A 25,690-nucleotide genomic window follows, 5' to 3' on the forward strand; every position below is an offset into this window, starting at 1 on the left:
ATGTTCGGTGACACCCGAACTTAGCGCTTCCTTACTTGTTTTTATATAAAATATAGCTTTATTGGTTGAGCACCAGATAGTGCGAACCTTCTAAGTCTTGGAAACTTGTCGCTGCGGCCTTAATCTAGCGAATAAGTTCGATGGGACTCTAGTTCATAGGGTAATCCATTCAAATCCCAAAAACTACGTGCTAATTTTTTCTTTATTCTTATACCAGTGATGTTAACTAACTCACCCGTCACAGTTACATGAGTTTTCAAGCTGTTTCTGGTGTTGTCCTTGAGGGTGACGGTGCATTATTTGCGCTGGTACGAGTGACACAAATTCTGAAAACAAATACTTGATAGTTAAGTATGCTGTCTCAAATTTTCCATAACACTTATCAAACCATTTTCATATTACCACCAGGAAACAATGTTGTATTAAATCAAATTAATAATATAAAAAGGTAGCGTCGCAAAGGTAGCGTCACTTTGAGAACACTAACTTGTGAACTATGGGATGGAATGTCATGTAACTTTTACAGTATTTTAGCTAATGAGGACTCTAACATATTTCTTTATGGCATAATCTTCAATTTAAAATCTACCAAAGCAGATGTTCTATCTCACTATCCTTTTTGTTGCAAAGGAAAGCGAAATTAGAAAGGTCCAAGAACATGACCAAGAAGAAAAATTAGGAATAAAACATAATGTAATTGAAATAAAATTGAATAAAATAACTTAATAAATTACATGTATATATTTATGTTTGTATGTATATGGTACTAACATGTAAATAAAGAGAATTTATATTTGTATGAATAATCAAGCGATACAGCATTCGAATCGATTCGTAAACAGGCGCCAACGATTTTTCATGCAAAAGCTTTACGCATTTGAAATGACTAATGTTTAACGGGCGTGCTATCCTTAGCAGCTTCGGTCTTCGTGATGGCCTAACCTTCATCCTATAGCTGCACTGTACTCGTAAATATATATATCTCTTGACATCAATTCTACTGCTCACATTGCCATTGCCGCACAGTTATACTCGCCACCTTTTAGGTCATTTAAGGCCGTGGATGCCTTAACAGCAACTTCATCCATTCGCCAATTTCACTACTAAACTAAATTTTCCACATCGTTAATTTATATTAATATGATTTTTGTGTCACATCAACCACTGACAGCATTACAAACGCCAACATCAATACTCGTACAACCACACCTACATACACAAGTGACAAACAAGCCAAACCAAACGGCCTTCTTCGATGCCGCAGACGCTACAAATCGGCGCTGCTAAAGAAGACTTAGCTAGACAAATGTGGCAGGATTGGAGTCGCAATATGTATGGAAGTATATATATGAATATGTGTGTGAGTATGTTCAGCAAGCGATTTCCAAGTGGGGTGAGGAGAAGGTGACGCGCGCTAGGCGAGCAAGCTTAGTGTCAACACACTATTGCTGTGACATGGCAGCAGACGCATGTGGCCAAACTCGGAGACTGACGTTATGCTACGCTTGCGGTGCTTAGTAAGGTGGCTGAGTGGCGCGACCTATGGCGACGCAATGTTTATCTAAATTGTTATTTTTCACACTCACGCAGTTCAATGAATTCGGAAAATTACGTTTGGGACTTAGGTGCACAGCAGCGTCGCGCGCGCACTTATCCCCTTTCCTGAATGTGAGCCGGAACAGAGCTGCCACTCATCTAGTTAAAAGCTCATACATGGGGCAATATGTACGTACGTACATATTTATAAAGGGTGTCCCAAAATTAACGCCATATTTAAATTTGGCACCATTTCTGTAGTAAAGTGTTGACAACCCTAAATAAAATCGACAATTATTAAACAATATTTCAAAAATGATGGCAGACTGGTTTCCTGGATTGTCACCGACACACTCACATATTAATTCAATATTATTTTTGGATGACTTATTTCAAGAAGATCTCTACAGGTTTCATAGCGTTATTTAAAATCACTGGACTAATGCAACGTTCTCATAACCCCACGTGCTCTAAAGAAGAAGATTCAACGTTGCATGAAATTTAGCTATATTTATGCAGAATAGTCAAAGAAAAGTTAGACAAACGAGTGAGTATGTGCATGGAAAGCCGTGGAGGAGTGTTATTTCATAATCCTATGAACTTCATGATTCAATAAAAAAGTTGCATTCGAAGGACTTAAAACTGTGTTTTTACTTAGTTCTAATCTTGCGTTAATTTTGGAATACCCTTTACAAATATATTTATTATATTCTAATACATAAATACAATATAGGTATTGCTTGAAATGAGTATAGTATAATACTTTAACATATATTTTTAATCGGTTCATAATATTGGTAAATATCTAGTATATAGCTAAAACCTCTTACAAATACTCCTTTAAAGTTGACTACTTTGCATTTGTGAAATAGTTTAGATTCACCAACCTCCTGAAGGCTAGCGAATATTGTTTAACTTTTTCTTATACATATCACGAAAACGTGTGAACTTTAAAAGAAATCAAAAATAATTGCAAAACGTACGATTTAATAATAAAACGAAAAAACCAGCTTCAATTTACTAAAATTATGATATAATATTTAATAATAAATACGACCGTTAAAAATTTAACTGAATAAAAAGTTGGAGTGTTTTCATCCATTAGAACGAGATAACCTAGCCAGCATAGCCGCTGTCTCCGAATTTGCTGAACTATGTCATTGTCGTCGTATATCTCGTACAGCTTATTGTTCTATCAACTACGGTATTCGCCGTTGCCAATGCGCAAAGGACCATAAATCTTCCGCAGAAATGTTCTCTCGAAAACTGTTAACCCCGACTTATTAGATGTCATCGTTCATGCCTCTGCACCWCATATCAGGACGGGGGTGACTAGAATTTGATATTTGTTCGTCGAGAGAGGACTTACTACCGATCTTAAATATAGTATACCTACTTTTACCGCACCCGTCAAATTGACGAATTTTTGATTATGGCTTTCATAGTAACGTTTGAGTTAGTTTAAGTAAATAGAAAAATACAATTTAGCAATAACAACATTTAATATAATAATTCATTGATTATTTATTAAAAAAAAACACAAAAACAGTTTCTATTTGAATGAGGCACATATTTTACATGTACATGTTATGTAGTATTAGTTGAACACTTGCTATAAACATATTTGTTGCATGCACGCTCTGTTTTTATTGCACAATCGAATTGTCAAGATTTGCGTTCATAAGGACTTTKTTGTTTTTAGTTTTCTGGAGTACAATCCATTGGCTGTTTTTACGATGTAATGAACGTATATGTATATATAGTATATGTATTGATGTCCATCATTGCATAGATGATATATAAATTATTATAACCGTCATTTTGACGGGTCTTGATATAAATAGGTCATACTGATTATGGAAATTAAAGTCGGTGAGGGGAAATTGAATAGTAATAATTAACTGTTTTTATATTTTATTAAAAGTCGTAATAAAACTCTGGAATAAATAACAATCAAATTTTTAAGCTTTTTCTAGTGTTAATTGTCTACTCAGTCTCAGTCAGACTACGAAGTTTTGATTGTCAAAAGTGACGTGGGAGACAAGTCGCGAATGCGACGACTGTTTGTTTGATGACAGGAGATATTTCGTCTAGCTTCACACTAATATCAATATCATCRGCGTACGTCAGCAGTTGTACACTCTAAGTAGAAGATTGTACCTTCCCTCGTCAGCAAGACTATAAGCGAGGACTTATTAAATAGGACCATATATCTTAAGTTAAATCTTCAACGCAATATCAGTAAAAATGTCACATTTACATATAAACCCTTAGATTATGGACTAACTAACGAACGATCATAAAGATATACCTATATAATTTTAATTGGGGTGTGTTATTCTCGTAAAATAGCCTAAAACCTATTCTTCATAATATAAATAATATACAAACATCGACTTGTCACAAAAAGTACCTAACAAATAACTTTAGCCAGAAAATCCCCATTAGATGGAAGTTCGTACTTACGTAAGTRTGATGCGAGGTGGTAATAAAGATCTGGGCTGATTTCACTCAGGTTCATTGCTCAGATATGTTAAAGAAAATATTTTCAAGAGTTTGTTTAAATATATAACTTTTATACTGACCAATAGAATAGGGTTTGTTAGTGTAACGAAAGTCAATATACCTGTACGTAGAATATAGGGTTTGAGTAATTCGAAGTCCAATACCACATATTTTTGGCTTTAAACTATACTCTGTTCAATATTATACATTATGATAATTTTGTTAAGTCTTTTACATATTGACCGATATATACGGTTTAAAGTTTGAAAATCTTATATTAGGTATATTAAAGATTGGGATAGTATTGAAACGCGTTTATCTATTTTTGCACTTACCACATATTATTAACAGAAAAAAAGAKTATMTCTTAGTTTMATTAAGGTACCTYACATACCACTACCAATATATGAGGCACAAAATCAACAGGATGCTTTAAAATCCTAAACTTAATTATATAGCGGTTAGGGCCAGTTTTCCTGATTCCATACATTTCATATCTAAAAATACAATGTTTCCAGAAAAACACGCTTTTTCAATTTTATTAAGATAACTCACATATTGACCGATATTTGCGGTATTCAGTCGGAAGTTCGAACATATTTCTATTGGGTATTATTGATCCGATTCTATCCATTTTTGGAAAAATAGAAATATTACATATTATTAGATAAGGATTTTATCTGAATATACCTAACATTGGTCTTATTATCCGATGTCATCCCTTTTTACAGTGCCGGTAGGTGCCGAAGTGACTTGAACAAATTTGACTATTGCATCTTAACTGGTTTAGGAGATATGTGCATTAAACCTTTAACAGAGCGAGGCCGGGCCATTTTTTTTTTTTTGTTTACCTGTTGGCTAATCGCCTAAATACTGCGTTATCCTGTCCCAAATTACAGTTTTGTATCKTAATTTAGTGCTTAGTTATGTCATTAATGGCGTCGCAGTGGTTCTATTACGCCCGTCTACAAAGGCATTCTCACTTTTTGCAAAGGAACCCCTATAGGTTGATTATGATATCTCAATTTATTATTTTTATATGTATAATAGTTTTGTTCACCTGTTTGAAAAACCTTAAACTAATTGAGATGAATTTTATTTAAAAAAATTTCACGTAAAAGGAACGACCGAAAGCTATCGCGTTGAATTCATGCAAGAGAGACCTCATTAATGTGGTACGTATACATACGTAYAGCCGCTATCTTCAATACTACCAATTTATTTTTAATATTTCAGACCTGTTTTACTATTTTGAACGGTTCAAATGAAAAATAAAATTACAAATATCGTTTTTTTCTTATATTATTAAAAAWTAAACTTATAACGTTTTTAACGTAAAAAATATAGTTTCTCCTTTAGAAAGAATAGACACACTATTGCGCTGTTTTTTCCATTCGCCCGACTGTGYGAGTCGCAGATTGTGAAAGTATAAAATTTCCGAATGCACCCGCATCCTTACTTGTTTTTCATTCATTTACCTATTACTCTCATATGTRGTGAATAAAATACTCGTTTATTATTAGTGTAGCTTTATGTTTTTTAAATCTTAATGGAAAACTATTAAAACAAGCAAGGAAGACTTAAGTTTTGGTGAAGAATTTTACATATTCTCATTAAACAATGTTGATTAATTTGTTAACTTATAAAATATTATATTATAAATCATAGACTCTCCAAATTTTACTGCTATGTATATTTTACTTCCGTCATCTAAAAATATATTAAAATCATCTTCACATTAGATAAATGTATGTGATATAAATTTAGCCAAATGGGCTAAATTTTTGAAACTCAGTGCTATGGTTTTCAACCCGTTGTCAAACTTTCACAKGTAGAAAATCATAATAATTTCAATAAAATATCACACATATGACTGACATAAACGCTTTAAAGTCAGTTGGATGGMAATTACCATTTTGAGTATTTTAGAACTTGTCGAATATCTGGYCTGATTTCATTAAAGTTTGGCATTACAATACTTAATTAACTCAAGTAATCCATAAAAGGTACCTTACAAATTGACCGATATATGTACATATGCGATATAAAGCCAACCAAAAGCCTTAAATACTTATACTGTGTATTTGGGTTCTTATATTCAAAATATTAATCCGATTTCATGCATTTTTTGCACAAAGGCATGCTGTTATAATACAAATATTCTCTCCGAATAACAATGCCAGTAATCACAGATTGTCAAGTCAGCCATAGGCTCTGGGTCCACATATTCTGAATCTGGGGCCTTTAAAAGTCGTGGTCCGATTTTGTCAGTTTTTAAACGGAAGTTTTATTTAAAAAATTTTATTTAAAATAAAAAATTTTATTTAAAATTTTTGTTCTATGACAAAGAGTACCCGGAAGTTGTAAATAAAAAGCAAAATATTTTATTATATAGGGAGTAAGCTTGCTGTTCACAGTGTAAGATAGGAATCAATGGAAATAATACACACCAAGTTTAATTAAAATTGGTTAAGTAGTTCCTTAGATAAAGACTACACACAAAGGTGAACGTTGTAGAAGTTTTTGATCAACGGTATTTTGTAGGCGTGGCAGTGGTCTGATCATTCCCATCTACAATACCAAACTTCTCATGTAACAAGGTTCATCAAGATTTTCGATGACTGAAATTTTAATCAAGTTACAACTTGCACGGACAGAAAGACAACCAAGACTCAACTCATCTCGTGATCTTTTCCATTTAAATATATGTATATATGTATGTATGTATATACATGTAACTCTTTATCTGACTCGATTAGTTTCTGAAAAATACAAAAAATACTTCGACTGAAAACCATATTTCAACCAGTGAAATGTCACACATAAAAAATATATATATGTATGTATGTAGCTTAAAGTAAGGTGAAAGAAATATATTATATAATCATAACAATTTATAACTCAGTTTGCAGCACAATTGAAATCTTTAACTGCTTTTTTCACTTGTTTATTTCAGCTCAGCTCTTCGTTTCTTTGCCGCAGAAGAGAAAGTCCTTTACGTTGTTCACATTACGTTATTAACATAGGAGTAAGTATGAAATCTCTACTTGATCTGAACGACGACTGTCTCATAGAAATATTCAAATACCTCAGCCTTGTGGAAGCGTTTAAAGTAATCGATGTGCGCAACACACGTCTTGCGGAAATCGCACATCAAAGAATTTCAACATTCAAGGAGCTCAATATTACAATACGAGAATTCCCGAATTTCAACGCAGAGCAACTGCGAATAATAGGTGAAAATATATACAGTATTAGCATTACTTGCGGATACTCAATACCAACACAAAATGTGTTAAATATAATACAGCCGCTCTGCAAAGGAGCTGCCGCTACTAAGCAATTGCGTGTGTTTTCGCTAAATTATGTATATTTTAATAAAGAATACTGTCAATACATCGGCAACGCGGCGGCAAAGTTACAAAAGCTCAATTTGAATTATTGCCAACTAACGGACAAACTTTTAACAGACTTACTCAAGAGCTGTAACAATTTATTAGAACTAGAAATATTGGGCAATTACACGTTGAACGGCGAGTTTTTGGACAAACTTCACTTACCTACCTTGCGAGTACTCAAATTGGAATTGCAACCGGAGTGGAACTATCCCATGGAGAATTTTAAAATTAAAAACCCCAATGTTAAATTGATAATATAAGACGCTGGAGTCTTAGATAYGTTGCTATATTCAATATTTTATACTTTAAATACTAACTGTATAAAGCAAACAAATGAAAAAAAGAACTCAAAATATATGTATATTATAAACCCTTTTATTTGTAATATTAATCGCAGGCACTGTAAGTGCCCCGAATTGAATTCAGAGTCAACTAAGCAATTTCTACGTGTACATAGTTATTCGGTTGATGTTGTTTAGGGTTTATATTTGGGCACTATGCACACTTTTGGGAGGGACACGCACTTGCACGTGGCTAAATTGGTTCGAAGATCAAAAGAGATCCTGTCATAAGCGCCAACTAGCAATGTATGCCGATGTTTAGTTGCATATTGTCTGAATTATTACAATGTTTGCGTAGCAATTAAAAATACAAAGTTAAAAAATATGTTTAAAATGTTGTTTGGAAATGTTGTTGTTGGTGTTTGTTGAACAGTTGATTTGTTAGCTATTTGATGACAAATTTGAATTGATGGCTGGTCGTTGGTACTTCAATGTTTACTGCTTTCACTGCCCTTTTTCTGGCTGTAGAACTCCCTAATGAGGGTCTTTAAGTACTTGGCCTCACGCTGACGCTCGGCCAATATGCGTTTCAGCTCGTCATTACGCTGTGTTAGTTGTTGCTCCTCATTTAACACGTTCTCCATTTCGATTTTTTTCTTTTGACGATAACGTGTAGCCGCATTCTTGTTTTGTTCCTTTTTCCGAATTTTGCGATCTTCAACACCACGTCCATATGGCCGTGTACGCTTCTTAGGTTCGGATAGATTCGACTGCACGAGTTGTGAGTTGTCTTCATCACAGCCGCCATAAATAGGCGAAGAACTGGCAGATGATGAGAAAGAAGAATCTGGTGACCAATCTTCATCGGTAACAATTGACTCTGGACGCGATACTGTCGAGTATGCCGACGACGAGTTGGACTCACATTCATCGTTTAAATCTGGCAATTCTTTTATGAATGATTTCAATATATCATCTACGATCTGTGAGTTGCGTTTGTCATCGTCGGTTTGTGCCGCCTCGGAAGGTGTGAACGGTGCAGCTCCATAGTAGTTGGAGAAATGTAAATTTTGTAGCGTTGCTGTAGGGGTAGCCGATGCTAACGCATGGGACGGAGCTGCATGGATTGTGGATGTAGCTACTGGTGTTGGTGCGGAACTACTCACTGTTGCCGGTGTTGTATGGAACGATGAGTGGTGTATATAATTATTGAACTAAAAAATTAAATGAAATTGCATAACTAAACGTAAAAATATATGTGTATACATTTATAAAATGCTTACATTAACTACGCCTTCCGTAGCAATGGCATGTTGTAGGATGTTTGCCGAAGTAGAAGATTGTGGTGGAGATTGCGGTGGAGTTAATGTGGTCAGAACTGTGATTTCGAAATTTTCCGATTTTAGAGCATCAGAATTGTCAAAGGTGCTGTAAACTTTTGTTGCTGAATTGGGGTGAGCAATGATAGAGTCGGTATCGAGTAGTGGCACTTTATCTTCGGACCACTCTGAAAGTAAATAAGAGATATGTTAAATTAGTTTGAATAGTTGAAATTCTCAGACAGCATAAATTATTGACATGACATGAGCGAGATAAGTATATTTGTACAACATAAAATTGTGTTAACTGCAATTTGGAGATAATATTCCCGATTATTAATACCGATTTAGACTTAAAATAAATAACAACAAGAAAAAACGTTAACTTCGGTTGCATTGACAGAAGTTTGCACTCGAAAACTTGATTTTGATAGGTTAGTTTGTATGACGGATATATGCTATATAATGGATATAGATTTCTTGGGAAATTTTATTGTAGCATTGGACAATAATCCATGCAAAATTTCGTGAACATATCTTGTTATTTAAAGAATACAAGAGCTTAATGTTTATCATTTAGTTTGTTTGGCAGCACACATAAGTACATAAATATTTTATAAGGTCTCATTCTAAGTGTTACAAACTTAGTGGCAAATTTAATATACCCTATTCATAGTATACAAAGAAGATAGATCGTTGAATAACTCATTACATTAATAATCACAACTGTAATCGATTGAAAAAGTGCTCTTATGAGGTGATATCCTGTATCATATCTAAAGAGAAGTCAAGATCTACATAAAACAAACCAAGCTTACAAAGTATTTTTGCAACATAATAGTATATACAAAGCAAATAAGTGAACCGCACATTATTTTTGCCAATAACATTAATATATTTATATTTTAACGGCAATGGGGGTTTCTATGAGGAAAGTCAAACACATAAATAAATATGTATACATATGTATGTATATGACGACGGTCCAAAAGGTTATCATTAACGTCCCAGTTATATTATATAGTCAATATTATTTGCATGGAAATAAAGATGTAAGAAAAAATCTACAAAAAGTGGAGGCAACACACTGCGAAACGAGAGTTCAATGGGGAGGGTAATGATGGAGGACACTGTTGCGATTAGAATGCGATTGTTTGAAAACTTCATGAATACTTTTGCAGCTGTTGATAATGGTTATAAGGTAGCAAAAGCGAAAATGCAACAAAAATTATACATACATACAAATGTTAATATATATTAATTTAGATGTGTGTGTGTTTTAGTGTGTGCATAACAACATATTAGAGTATAAACATGTTAGTTTAGAAAAAATTATATGATAAAATATTACTTGATTCTTGATTTTATGTATTCCAACTATTTATATTGACCTCGGTCCAGTTTTGCGCACGTTACCCTCCTACATACACATATATACATATGTTCTTATATACATACATATGTATAGAAGTATCAATGCATTTAATTTATCTACACACAAACGAACCTACATATTGAGACTTTAATGGAAATTATTATTGAATATATTAGTAAAAAAAAAAATAACTACTTCAGCCGCGTTTYCATAACCTGTCCTTATAAAGTGACAATATATTTCCAACACTGTTTACTATTTGCATTCACTTCTAATCGAACTAAATGTGAATTTTTCGTAAAATTAATTTTTTATGAATCATAACGAGGTGATGTTAGTAGTTTAACTTCACTTTTTCGTTATGTATTTAAAGTGGATTTATATTGGGAATAGAAAATGATACAATACCAAAAAGCAAATTTTCTGGCAATATCAAAAACCTTCATAACGCATTTTTCATTGTAAAGTATTTCTCTTCTCCCTTGAATCGTATGTAAATAAATATGTTATGTAAGAATATAGAAGCACCAAAACAACTTAACCCCAAAATTTGCATCATGCATGTTAACCATATCTCATCAAAGACAATTGAGTGGTCTGTCGCAGAAAGAAAAATGCAAATTTAATCAACTACTATTTTGACTTTGATATCCTGAGAATTTTGGTAATTAAATTTCTTGAAAGGAACGTATGTATGATTTTTTTTCCTCTATCCTCTAGATTTTTTGGGCTTTTCAATAATACAACGGGTTCGTCATTATTTTTCTGCCACCAGTGCATATGTATTAGCGATCTGATCTGAACATTTTGCATAGAATGTAGTTTTTCTTTCAAGAATAATATATGGTAAATTTCGTGAAAATTTCTCGTTGAATGAAAAACTTTACCACACAACGGCATTATTCTGATCGTTCAGTTTGATGACAGCTATCGGCGGTTCCAACAAATGAGTAGAGAAGAAGAAGACGTGTGCAAAGTTTAATGTTTTTTCATTCCTTTACTGTGTAAAATTTTAGACCGCGAAAGACGACTTTGAAAATTTTAAAAACGTCTTTTTAACGAAATCGTATAGAGGGTGAGTATTGAATTTTGGATGAAACGTCCTTCATATGCGGAAAGATTATAGTAGAAAAAGTTATTTTAAAAAAATATGATTGTATGTCTGTTGTCTGTGCCAGAAAAAATAAACTGGAGAGTACATATTTTCCTTTCAGTTCACATATAGATAACTAAAATGCTCTCAGAAATATCTGTACTCACAGAAGTATTATTTTGACAGCCTCGGATATGAATAAAAATTCTTTATAACAAATATGTAATATAATAATTGCTTTAGAAAGACTTTTTTATTAGAAAATTCTGGCTGAAGACAAAGAAGTCAGAATAATACTAATTTACAATTACATTTTCAGCATTGAAAAAGAACTATACCGGTGGTATTCGTGCTTTGCCAAAAAGGTTGGAAAAAGGTTGTGTCTAGCGATGAGCAATACTTCGAATAAGTTCATTTGTAACTATTTCCTTACAATAAATTACATTTTCATTAAAAAAAATATATAACTTGGTTGCGCACCTAATATAGTCCACAGATCATTGAGGCTTGGAGTACCTTTACATATGGTTTGTATAAACATCAAAATGAGAAAAAAAATTGAAAATATAATGCTGCACTATTTCAACAGCGACAAACTTATTTGACACACTGTACGTAATAATTTGTTAATTAGTGAATTTCAATAACGAAACTGGATTGAAAAAATAAAGCACATTTGTAAGCAACTAAGTTGCAAAATAATAACAACAGTTGTGAGACATTCCAAAATTACCATACCCGTTAGCAGTGTGCACAAAACAAAAACAAAAAATAAAATAATAATTTTAAAAGCGCTTTGCATATAATTACACAAACAATTTCATTGGCAACAGACAATATGAATGGTGCACTGCTGCACCTACCAATAAACAACATTTTCACTTAACATACATACAAACATGCCTATGCGGCTACATATGTACATATGCACGTGTATATAATTCATTGTTGCGCGTAGCGGCGCTATGACGGTGTGACCACCTGAAATCAGTGCTAATCCCCCCTTTTGAGCCTTATGGAACACCTGTGCAATRAACAACGAATAAATGCACACATTCATATATGCATACGTATTTCATTATACAGGCATAAAACTTTTGAGTCTGTGGTGGGCAACGATTGGCTACTAGGGAAATTACTTTTAAGTGTTTGAGGTCAGGTGTTATTCAAAAAAAACTTGCTTACACTGTGCATACACATTAGGGTGTTCGTAAATTTCTATAGTTAATTTTTTTTTTTTGCAAACACCTCCTGTACTTACAGTTTTTCCTAAATCTGCCTAATAAGATTTTTTTTCCATGTACACACGTATATATATAAGATAAACCTGTAAACTTAAAAAAAAAATATTCTAGTACAAAAGTTTCTGTTTAATAAAACAGGTCATAAAGATTTTTTATACAGTCGTAAATGCTCTATCACGGAATTATTGAGCTTTGATCCATATGTTATAGTTATACGCATTTACGAGTGTAAAGTAATCGTTGGCTCAAAATCAGCAGTAGACCATTTACCGCTTTTTCCGTTTTTTTTTTGGCTCCCTCTAAATTAACCCACTCTAATGTATATTCATACATACATACGTGTGCRTACACATAGTATATGGAATATAACGAATAACATATCAATGTTGGCTTTAACGCCCACACTGCTTTAGTATTTAGTTCAAAAATATATACATATACGTATTTTGACTTATAAAATATGAACATGTACAGCATAATGAATAAAACATTTCATTTCATTTACATTAATGAGTGCGGTAGTCAATAATAAAGCATCTCTGTTCATACCGACTATTAGAGCGCTATACTATATTTCCGTTATGAACAAGATGCTCTGAAAATTAAAAAAGTTAAATGGCAAAAAAGGTAATATTGTTCCTTAAAAAAAAGAGTTTTTTTCCGATGAAAATCAGTGAGATAAAACTTTACTTTAAGTTTATTAAACAAGCTACATCGTTGTGAATGGTCTAATGCCAAAATACGCTCCGAAATGAAAAGACGAAAACATGTTTATTGGTTTTAAAAACTTAAGACTAATATAAAAATATATTTTTTATAGAAATTGTAAGACATGAAAGCTGTACTAAAATACTTTTGACATGAAAAGAGGCAGAAACGTTTTAAGAACACCCAGCCGCTTTGAGCAGCTGGTAAAATGTGTTCGATACGCTACTCCCTAACGCTTATCAAATAAAAGTCAACTACAATATCATTTCCGCTAAACCGCCTTGCAGATTTGAAGTGATCTTAAAAACCATATTATAAGTCCCTAAAAGGTATTCATCTGTRGTACTAGATTCCAGCATAGACAAATTCTTCAAGCTACCTGGCTGTCTCCGGATCGAAATACCACCAACCAGATCGATAATGTTGTGATAGACRGAAGACACTCTCCAGTGTTCTAGAGGTGYGTACGCTCCGARGTCCTAACATCGACTCGGACCTCTGTGCAGCAAAGAACGCACGGCAACAAACACAAGAAAGGTTCGACATCGAAAAGCTGCAATCACAACAGAAGCCAAACGATTTTCCACTCGGCTTGCACTCCTGTTCTCTGAGAAGTATAAGGGAACTGTGGAATGGTATTTCAAGCTCCTTTCGTACAATTGCAAACGAAACCAAAACATACTGCCTACCTTGCAACGTTACAATCGACCACAACAAGTGCGGCATGGGGTAGATACCGAGAGTTAAAGAGGGAAGCGAAACGTATTTGCAGACAGAAAACGAAAGATGAAAAAATGCGTGAGTATGAAGAGCCAAATTTTGGAAAAGACCCGTGAAAAGAGAACCGACACGCACACCTCTTCATCGATTTCAAAATTGATTTTGATAGCACGAAAAGGATTTTTTCTTTATGTCGCGAAGTCTGAATTTGGTATCCCYGCAAAACTAATATGGCTGTGTAAACTGACGTTGAGCAACACCAAAAGCTCCGTCGATTCCAAACGAGGTTTCAGTCAAGGCGAATCCCTATCGTTCGACTTCTTCAATCTGCTGATGGAGAAAATAACTCGAGCTGCAGAACTTAATCGAGCAGGTACAATCTTTTATAAGAGTGTASAGCTGACGTACGCCGATGATATTATGTTAATGAGGCGTACGGCCTCAACACCCGCGSCGTTAGTTCTGCTTTCTCCAGACAGGATAAGGAGGTAAGGCAAACGGGTCTGGCAGTGAACGAGGGCACGACGAAATATCTCCTGGCATCAAACAAACAGTCGTCGCACTCGCGACTTGGCTCTCACGTCACTGTTGACAGTCATAACTTTGAAGACGTAGATAATTTCGTCTACCTTGGAACCAGTATAAATATCACCAACAATGTCAGCCTRGAAATCCAACGCAGGATAACTCTTGCCAACAAGTGCTAATTCGGACTTAGTGGGCAATTGAGAACYAAAGTCCTCCTAAATGTTGCAGAGGCATKKACGATGACAACAATTGATGAGTCGACRTTGCGAGTTTTCGAGAGAAAAGTGCTGCSAAAGATTTATGGTCATTTGCGCRTTGGCCACGACGAATATGGCATTCGATGGAACGATGAGCTGTATGATATATGCGACGACATTGACATAGTTCWGCGAATTAAGACAGCAGCTAYGCTGACTAGRTCATGTTGTCCGAATGGACRAAAACACTCCAGMTCTGAAAGTATTCGACGTAGTACCCGCCGGAGGAAGCAGAGGAAGAGGAAAACCTCCACTCCGTTGGAAGAACCAGGTGGSGAAGGACCTAGCTTCGCTTGGAATATCGAATTGGCGCCACGTAGCGAAAAGAAGAAACGACTGCCGCGCTACTGTTAACTCGGCTATAATCACGTAAGCGGTGCTTACGCCAATAAAGAAGAAGAAGAAAAGGTATTCAACTCTGGTAATAAAGAAACCTTTCAGACAAAAGCTGAAGACGTCTGACGCTAACTCATTAAAAAAGTGTGTATTTTCAACAAAACATTAACGCAAMATTGTAGTGGCAACAATATACGTCTGGCGGCAATAGAAATGTCAATAAAAGATTTTATAAAATTATTATTTGTAAACACTGAGAAACTAAGCAAAAAATCAATACCTCTCTTTCCTACTAATAATCACATTATATCGCAACATSCCTACAATTTGTTTTTAGCATAATTAGAATATTAGCAATAAAATCTGAAGCMACGGACATGCTACAAACTAACCAGTCTACGACTTAATTTGGGCTGTTTGATTACACTCTGTATAAAAAAGACAAAGCGAACGCTAACAAACAAGTTGAGAATATGGCAGAGAACAGTTCAATGTCAAAATAAATTTTTTTTTTGATTCTCATGAGCTCAAGGGCAATTTAGTTTTGTTTGAAATTTGAAAAGGCAACTGTAATCTAAGCTATAGGAAAAAGATGGGTGAGTGCGACCTTGCCGAGAAGGAAGAGGAAGCAGTTTTAGCAATGGCACATTATGCTCACTTTGCAGCTTAATCGCCATAGTGTAAAGCTCTGGGTATTTATAGACTGATTAACTCTGAGTGGAAAGTAGTTTTGAATTATTGTTTACTTCGATGAATTCATAGCACCTGACTTGTGTACAATTCAAATATGAATATAATCTGAGAATATTAGGGCAAGCACACTTCTAAATTATTCTAAAGTACACCTTAATTATGAATGACAAATCACAGTAATCTCAGTTTGTAAATCAAAAGAAAATGCGTTTGTGATAAATTGTCATTTATTGTAAAACTGCTAATTAAGATATTAAGTAAAATTGAACATTTGTGCCCCTGATGCAAAACGCTAAAAAATTCATACTTCTGTATTTATACTTCTGTTTGGCTCACTTGTTTTAATTTTTTTCAAATGTTTTAAAAAAAGCACTGAAATTTCCTAGCAAACTTCACATATTTTTTATTTATTGCATAATCCTTCTCCCTGAATTTAGTGCTGTTGTTAAGAAAGCATTTAGTTTTTATTGGTAGTGTCTTATTTTGCAACTCGCTTAAAAAGGTACGAATCTATAGTGTTGGGCTTTCCTTAATAAGAAATACGCCGAATACGTTATATATGCGAGTACACCAATAATTCAACGATCGTTAGTGGTCATATAATACGAAGAAGTGAACGTTTATATGAGATATGGAGAAAAAGATCAAATAATAATAATAATAAAACTGATTTTGTTGTGTTGGACAAATCGTTCATGAATACTTCAGTTTATGAAAACTTTGATCGGAGTGGGTGGTGCCGAGCGATAATTCTTAGAAGTGTTTGAATGATTAAGTAATAGTAAACTCGACAAAAATTAGAAACTATATATATGACATTGAATGAATCCTTGTTTCACAATTCACTCCCATGTAAAATTAACAGTCATCAATGTGAAATGCACTTAATGAACCGAACTTAAATCGTGGGAGGCAAATGTCAGCTTACAATGTTGTGGTGTTTTATCCACGCTTGGAAAGAGAAATTGCGAAAAAAGTATTTATTTAAATAAAGGAGGTTTAATAACCATCAAGACAATGAGCTCTGGACCAAAACTCGCTGAAAAAACCACATTGAAGGTGTAAGACTAAAACATGTTTTGAAGAGAAAATGAATCCAAAAAGTAAATTATCGCTAATAATTATACCGATTATACTCGATGTATCTTCGTCGAAAGCAAGTACTGTTCTATTTTAACGGGCCGAACTTTTCAGCCCGGGTATTCAAAAGTATATATTCGAGCTATTTTAATTATTTAGAAAATCCATTATCGAATGCTTTGCTTATGGATGCAACACTACCCTAGTGCTTAAACACTTTTCGTCACTTCTTAATAATTTACTAAAATATATAAAAAGGGTGACGGTAATACATATAGCAAGTGGTTCGTGAGTTTATATCCTGTTCAATGGATTATTAATGATTATATAAAAATAAATTTTAGGTGATGTAGCAAAACTGTAAGTGCATTTCAGACATGAAAAGTCAGTGCCCAATAATTTAAGAATTTTTACCTCTCAACAAAAAGGATTTTACTGGAAAAAATTACGTTTAAAAACTTTTCAAGATAAAGCTTTATTTTAACACCACTCTTTCTTTTCGTTCCGCATAATGAGAATGAGAGCCCACCGCACCCCTCAATAGTGCGATAATAATAAACGCATATGGCTATGTATAAAAAAATAATTCTGACATAAAAAAGTATATTTAGTATAGCATTATTAAATGGGCGTGGTAACTACGCAAAACAAACGTTGAAACGCAACTAAAATAAAACTTAGCATATAGTATGTATATTAAAAACAGCTACGCCCATTTAAAACTGGATTGCAGTTTTGCTCAATTTATTAATTTACAAACTAAAGCTTTGGTTGTCGTTATGGTGTGTAGTGTTATCCTCAAACTATATATAAGTCACCCTGCAAAGTTTTCGGGTGTTTATCCATACTGACACACCCTAATATTCACAAGCAGTTGATTATAAAAAAAAGAGTGAAAGATAAAAACAACAGCGTTTTTATGCGACCCAAATGCATAATTATAAAAAATGTAAACGTCTGCAAACAAATGGACGCTGTATACATTTGGCTTTTATCTTTGGATTTTTCAGGAAGTTAAGTTTAATAAAGACAATGAGGAGGCTTTTTATAGAAATGCATATGAGCGAGTTTTCTTTTGCACGAGCATTGACGGGTCAAAAACTAATAAAAAAAAAAAATATTTTTTAAATAAATAAAAATTTGGAAATTTAAATGCCAACTTACAACAGGTGCTCTGTTGGAGAATTATGATTGTGTTTAGTGCAAATAAATAAACATAATTATATCTATTAGAAATATATATGCATATAAATTGTAAATTAATGTAAATAAATGTATTTAAAATAAGACTTGATGTTTCGTAAATGAGCGGTATTAAGCTTAAACTATATGATTACTTATATAAAAGGGGCATTGGCATTCGGTTATGATACACATACATGTACATATATGTATATACAAAAATGCATATTACACACATGCATAAAAACGTGTAAAACACAAATTTGCACATATGCACAGCGGTCATATTTATACTAACCATACGTGTGAGGTGTCATGTAGGTAACGTTCATGATGGCAGCACCGCAGCAGGCAACAATAACAAGGTATTAAGTCGATTCGAATGCGAAATGTGAAAAAAAAAAGAAAAACAAGCCAGACCACGCGTAATAAACGAGGCGCGAACTTAATGAAATCGAAAGAGAGCGGCGCGATTTTGTTACGAGATTCAATAAAAATAAAATGATAAATTTCGTGGAGATGAAGATGCCTTAATGGATTAGTGAGAGTTAGTAAGTACTTATTACGATGACAAAAGTATTAGTAGTTGTTAATAAAAAAATTTTAAATTTAACAATAGTATGAATAAACAGTTATCTACTAATGCTGAACAAAATTTGAATATTGTCTACGCTTCTTATCAGATACTGAATTTCGCGCTTTGTAAAAAAAAGACAACTTATTATATTGTAAATGTAGCGAGCCGAAAGTCTCGAAAGAACGAGCGACGAACGAGTATTGCGAATTAGATTAATAAAAAAATCACAGCGAATTTTGAGTTTTGCGCTAAAAATATTGCTTTTGTATAAATATATATATATTTTTTTTTTTTTTAATTTTATGTTTTTGCTTTAGGTTATTTGGTTGGTTGATGGAATTTTCTAGCTCTGGTTGCGTYTAACAGGTTTAAGTTGACAACAGTCTCGACTTGTAGTCGACCGTGTTTGTTTTTTTATTATTTATATTTTTGTTTTTCTTGCAAGAGAGCACGCTTTTAATTACACTGTTTGCTATTTGAGCGTATACTTCTTGTATCAAAGTTGCTGTTATAAGCTCAAACTCGTTTAAATAATTTATTATTAATTCTTAACTTATTATTTAATTCTTCTTGCTTATTTTGTCTTATATAAAGTTCATGGCAATTATTGGTAAACGGTATAGTGTAATTACACGGTAAGAAATGACATGGGCTTTGTACGTAACCGTTATGTTGTGACTTTTGTACGCGTTACCGAAACCGTTAGATACTCTAAGTTATTTAATGAAATTTTGCTAATTAGGCTATGCCACAGCGCTGCTGCTGCTGTTGCTCCTGTTGCCGCTGCTGTTTTGGTAGCCTGTGCGTACTTTTGCTATGGGTGCACTTAACGCCGCTTCACCAATTTTTGCGAGTTGAACACAATCTCACGGTTCCATGTATAACGATATCCACAGTGCGGTATCATGCTCACGGTTGAGCTCGCAATGCGATAATTAAATTAGTGATTGTCTATGTTGGTAGTAGGTACTAGGAGTACTACAAAAGCGACAATTCGTCTACAACTACACAGTTGCTTGGCACAATGTCCAAGTGCACGGAATTTTTAATGCATGCCACGTGTTGCGCCAGCACAACCACGCCGAATACTGTGCGTATTCAAAACACTTTATTTATGTTTTAGATTTCCACTCAGTTTTATTTCCGTTTTGGCATTGCCAATGCCAATATAGTTATATGTACATATTATGCATACAWACAGATGTACATACATATATAATTTTTTAGTGTCTATCTACGCTTCTATAATTTGCGAGTACATTCCCACAGGCTAAACAGTTTTTTGTTTCGTTTTGCTATTTTGCTGGGGGTTTATTATTTTTTACTGCAGCTTCTATTTACTACGCTCATATAAATGACGTGTACGAGCATCAGCGCATATTCCAAACACTTGCAATTGTTTTATTAATTCTCACATCACAATCAATATTAATTGAAGTTTCAATTTCCAATTTAAAATGCACAAATTCAAGTGAGCTGAGAGATTGATTTGGTTGCGAGTGTACGAAAACACTTTCTATGTAGCTTGGAAAAATTGGAAAAATACTGGACCCGCCGTGTCCAATTGTCCGATTGACCGACGCGCTTGCCTGCTTTGGTAGACGTATGCGCGCGCAAATCTCAAAAACGTTTGAATAAATTCACCAAATTTGAAACTGTAGCCGAAACYAGCGACAAAACGCAGATATGGAAACTTCAAAAAGCTTAATGCTGCTGCTGTCACTTTAAAGCGTGTTGTTGTCCCAACGATTGTATGCGTTGAACTGTGCGATTGTTAAATCAATTCTTTTGAATTCGAATTGAAAGAGCTTCAAGTCGTGTTGAAAACGTCTCCGAGCGCAAAATCGAATCACACCAATGTACAGTTGTAAGTATGCGTATATAGACACTCAAGTACATAGTGTATATTTAGATGTATGTATATGTGTGTGTGCTTGTTCATAACATGTTCAACTCAATTAGTACGAGTTTTTGAGTTCGCCAAGATTTTCCTTTTCGATCAGTGGTCTAACCAGCACAACGCAGCCTGTTTATTGATAACATTTGCATTATCAACGTCAATAAAAACGTATGTTTCTATATTGTGTATAGCATGTGTGCTGTGCTGTTGTACGTGCTTCATTGATACTGATTAAAACGCCGATTTATTTTCCTYGTCTTTTCGAAAGTGTGTGTGTGAACAGATGCAAAAATATATATTTAAATATATGAATGTATAGCAGATTTAACATACAGTAGCTAAAAGCGAAACTCGTACAAGTCAAAAAAAATTATTAAATTCCCAAAAATCATAAATAAAATAAGCGCTTCCAAAAAAACTTTTGCATATTTCATTAGTATATTACTACGTAACAAAAACAAAATAATCAAAACTAAATGTTTAATTCAAATACACTTTAAGTGAGGTAAAAAAGTAAAATAGCATGTAATTCAATGCCAAAGTGAAACTCGTACATTATATAAAAGTAAAAGTAATGTTAATATTAATATTTTGTATGCATTCCTTGGTTTTTGATAACCATTTGTAATCTATTTGGCATACTTTTAACAAGCTTTTCACAAAAACTGGGTTCAATTTTTTGCCATTCATCCTGGAGGATCCTCTTCAACTCGTCCTTTGAACTTATTGTATGCTGGTGCACTTCCGTATCGAGATAGCTCCACAAGTTCTCAATGGGGTATCGATGACATGCGGACAATTATAAAGCAACCACGATCGCACATTATAAGCCTTATGCTTTGGGTCATTGTCCTGGTAAAAATGCAAATCCTCGACAAGGCCCAGTTTTTCTTTACAAAGTGGCAATTTTTCTTTTAAAATGTTGAGATAAATGAAATGCAATTCTCCAGGTCCCTGTGCAGAAAATGACCCCCCCTTACCATCCCCGCCACCGTGCTTTACTGTGGGCTTCATATTTTTGGCAAGAAGCGCCTCATTTGACCTTCTCCATACATAGGGTCTACCGTCCAAACCGGAAAGATTAAACTTGCTTTCATCTGTGAATAGCTCGTTTTTCCAAAACGRGAAATCTTTTAATTGATGTTCCTTTGCAAATCGTAGTCTTGCTTTTTGATTACGTTCTTTGATAAGAGGCTTTCGTCTTGCTTTTCTGCCGTTATAATCAGCCTTATTCAGTATATTTCTTATGGTTTGTGGGCAACACTTTTTCCCCAAATCATTTTCGGCGATTGTTACGAGTTACGGTGCACTTATAAATGGATCTTTTTTGACTTGGCGTAGAATACACTGTTCAWCACTAGCAAAGAAATTTTTGTTATTTTCAACTTTGGATCTATTTTTCACAGTTTTATGTCTCTTGTACCGTTTAGTGATGTACTGAACGGTCGATCGGCTTCGATCTACAATTTCAGATATTTCCAGAAGCGATTTTTGGTTTTCGTAATGACGAATTAGTAGTTCCCGCACTTCAACTTCCCTTTGTCTGCCCATTTCACTTTTTTTACTATCCTTTTTCGATAAACGACGCGATATTCAAAATTTTCCAATGAACTTTGTTACTTGGGACTTCCCCGAATAACACTTTGAAAATTACTTGAAGTTAGATGTGCTTGGAAACAGTATTGCCTGTTAAACTAAAAATGTACGAGTTTGGCTTTTGCATTGAAAATGAAGAMTTATTAGATAACGTATTTTTATTTTTATAAATAAAAGATTATTCAAAAATTTGTTTTTGTCATTTAATGAATTWCCCAATACCGTAATGAAATAAAACATATAAATTTTTATTGCAATAGTAATTTCCCGTATTTTAAGTAAAACCAAATATTTTAGGGAGTGTACGAGTTTCGCTTGGAACTACTGTATTTTAAATCAGGGATTCACTTGACAGCCAAAGATCACTCAACAGCTGTATATAGACTATTTTTTTTTCAAAGTAAATTTTTATTTTAATTTCAGCTTAGTCGACTTTTATGATTTCTTAAAAAGAGTTAGAAGCAATTAGAAAAAAACACGAGAGCAGTACGATAGATACTTAGCCTCATCGCCTAATAGTGCCACTATCATAAGAGCAGTTTCTATTGTCAAAAATTCAGCCGATTACAACTCGTTGTTTTGTTTTGAAGACATGTAGAATCGTGCAATATCGGTCTTTTCTTTCTTTTTGAAAGAAAGATCGTGCAGTGAAGTCAAAGACGGCTTGGATGCTCTTCTGCTACAAAAGCGACGGCCAACAATAAGTTGAACGAATTTCAACGTGGTCGAGCGTCGGTTTTTGAGGATCAGGTGTTGCGAAAACGGCTACCACGGAGGCTAACGTCAAAAGTCTCTAAATGAAAATATGCGAAGATATACAAAACATTACACGTCAGAAAGCTGTCGATGCGATCGTATCACCTTTGCTTTCTCTACAAGGGCAATCAGTAAACCACGTCATCGCAGTGGTTTTCGCTATTGTATCACACTTTGCGTTGTTTTGTGATCGTCAACAAAACAAACTAGAACTAAACTGAGACTATGTTGAAAAAATATCGGAATTTTTCGAAAATTTTTTTTTTTTGTGCTCTGTAGATTAAAACTATTTTGTACCAACCTCGTATAGATCTCTTACGCTTAAGTATTAAATTTTAATACTTCGATTGATTTTCGATAAAAATTCAATATACTTACAAAAATAGCTCCAAGGTTGAATGAAATTATTTTATAACATAGCGTTTAACTGACAATGTTATAAGTACTTGTTAATATTATCATTTTGATTTGACTCATACCATACATACATACTACGTATTACATGCAGGAATTATAATTCAAACGTAACCGCTATTTCCTAAAAAAAAAAATTATTGAATAAATCAATGTAGTTTTTACGAAGCGAATATTATTAGCGGACATTGTCACTTTATGACGTGAGAAAATGAAACAAAAGTAAATTCGAAAATATTCCATACCAAAGTCAGCACGTAAGAGCAAATTTGTAATTAAATACTTTTAAAAGAAATAATACAAAAACAAAACTATTTATCTGAAATTAAATTACTCTGTTGCTATATGCTTTTAAGCAGTGCTCTGGCGGCATAAGTTAATGTGGTCGAGATGCTRATATAACAGTAGAAAAACCAATCAGACAGTTCAACTCTTACTATGAAAATAAGTAAAAAAAAAATAATAATTTGAAGTCGAACTGGTCATACCAGCCCGGTTTCGAACTAAATTTCGTTTGTTATTCTTCACAATAACATGCATGTATGTATAAATTTTATGCTCACAACTGTGTAYACTAACGAGAGTGGCAAGATATTTTTGTTTGCAAAAAGTAATGTATTGCTTTTAAACTTACAATACAAAATCAAATGTACAATTCAAAAGAGATAAACGTTTCCTAAATTTTATACCTATCCTGATAGAGATACCCCATTGATTTATTTTCCAAAATTACCAGGACGAAAAGCAAATAGAATTCCGAATAAAAAAAATAGTAGCACTTCCACGTGCAATGTGGTGTTTTCTATGAAAGAAAGAATATTATAGCTTTGACGTTCAAAAAATTTKGGCTACTTAATTGATATAATCGAAAAAAATAAAATAAAATAAAACTAGATGGAACTGAGTATACCATATACTATTTATTAATCGTTCAAAATTACAATGATCAATCATGTTACTTGGTAAGTATTTTATGTCAGGCTGGTACTTTGTTACTTTCAGCAAAATGCAATATGGGGCACCATCACTCCTTATAGAAWTAAAGCAAGCGATTCTCTAACAGCCTACAAATATGTGTCCTTGAAACCGATGTTAATGCAATCAACTCTTTTTTGAGGTCATGAAAAGCAATATCAAGTAAAAATCGCTAAACGAGCCGATTTAGTTACACGTAAGGTATTGATTTGATATCGTCTCTTAATTTTTGTTGTTGGTTTACACTTTCTATCAATTTAAGGATTCTGTCTTTTATTGTGCTTCTAGTTAGAGGAATATCTTTTATACGCTGTAAGATCTTTATTTTCAAAATCATAAAAGAGTGAAGGGGACTTTCTAGCCATACTACTTTCAAAAATTCAACCTCATTAAAAGGTTTGYTCTGCTTGGCTATGATATACGCAGCCATAAAACTTGCAGTACTCATATGGCATGCCTTACTAACATATTTAATCATAAACGCCGACTTTTGCCTTTTCCTTGTAATACACGTGCCACGAATTCCCTTTCTGATACTCCTTCTTTTTACAAAGAAATTTGTAATTAGTTTCATAAAGCCGTTTTACAGACGTAGGACATAGTTTCAGAACATATAAAACACACACACCTGCTTTTTCGCCTTGACTAATCCTGCCATATTTTTTTTTAATTGAAGGTCTCTTTGACACTTATTATGCACATCCTGTTTCTTTTGAAAGTGTCGATATTTTTTAAAAAACGTTGAAAACTTGAATAAAACATCTTTTTTCAGCCGATTTTAAAAAATAAAACAAACAAGTTTAAGTTTTGATAAAAATAGATTACCTTTAGAATTAGTGGAAAATTAGATAATTTTGTAACCTTAAAAACAATCTGAGAAAATGTCCCCAAAGTTATAGATGGGAACTCGAAATATTTTCGGCTAGAAGGGAAATATTGACGTATGGAATTGGAGCAAAAATCCATTTTTTAAAACCTCWAAAGCAGGCTCCCCCTTAAGAACAGCGTGCCTAGCTATCTTGCTATTCTTACTATTTGGTAAACTAGCCTACAACAAAAGTTTTTAATTATAATAATACTTGTGACAGAGCCCCTGTCTGACGAGCGTCTCACAATCAATTTCAACTTGGAAGTTTCTATTCTCTCTGGTTAATTTTCTGAAATGAATGATCGTTGAGTGCACAACCTTAATTCGARTAATTTTGTAACAATTGTTC

General features: G+C 33.7%; 2 protein-coding genes across 3 annotated transcripts in view; one reads left to right on the forward strand and one right to left on the reverse strand.

Moving 5' to 3' along the window:
• LOC108970012 overlaps positions 1-7,719 on the forward strand; it is an 82,453-nt gene extending 74,734 nt beyond the window's left edge. For both annotated transcript variants that reach the window (XM_018935098.1, XM_018935099.1), the window contains one exon: positions 6,998-7,719. In XM_018935098.1, the coding sequence (XP_018790643.1) occupies positions 7,076-7,699 (624 nt within the window). In that variant the 5' untranslated portion in view covers positions 6,998-7,075 and the 3' untranslated portion in view covers positions 7,700-7,719. The remainder of the gene's footprint in view (positions 1-6,997) is intronic.
• Positions 7,720-7,794: 75 nt separating this feature from the next.
• The window catches only part of LOC108970010, a 29,567-nt gene continuing 11,671 nt past the window's right edge, over positions 7,795-25,690 (reverse strand). Inside the window, exons 4-5 of the mRNA XM_018935094.1 lie at positions 9,004-9,227; positions 7,795-8,934 (exon numbers count right to left, since the gene is read on the reverse strand). Of these exons, the coding sequence (XP_018790639.1) occupies positions 8,209-8,934; positions 9,004-9,227 (950 nt within the window). The 3' untranslated portion in view covers positions 7,795-8,208. The remainder of the gene's footprint in view (positions 8,935-9,003; positions 9,228-25,690) is intronic.

Source organism: Bactrocera latifrons, unplaced genomic scaffold (genome assembly GCF_001853355.1).
Source record: "Bactrocera latifrons isolate USDA-ARS-PBARC rearing strain unplaced genomic scaffold, ASM185335v1 scaffold_276, whole genome shotgun sequence".
NCBI lineage: Eukaryota > Metazoa > Arthropoda > Insecta > Diptera > Tephritidae > Bactrocera > Bactrocera latifrons.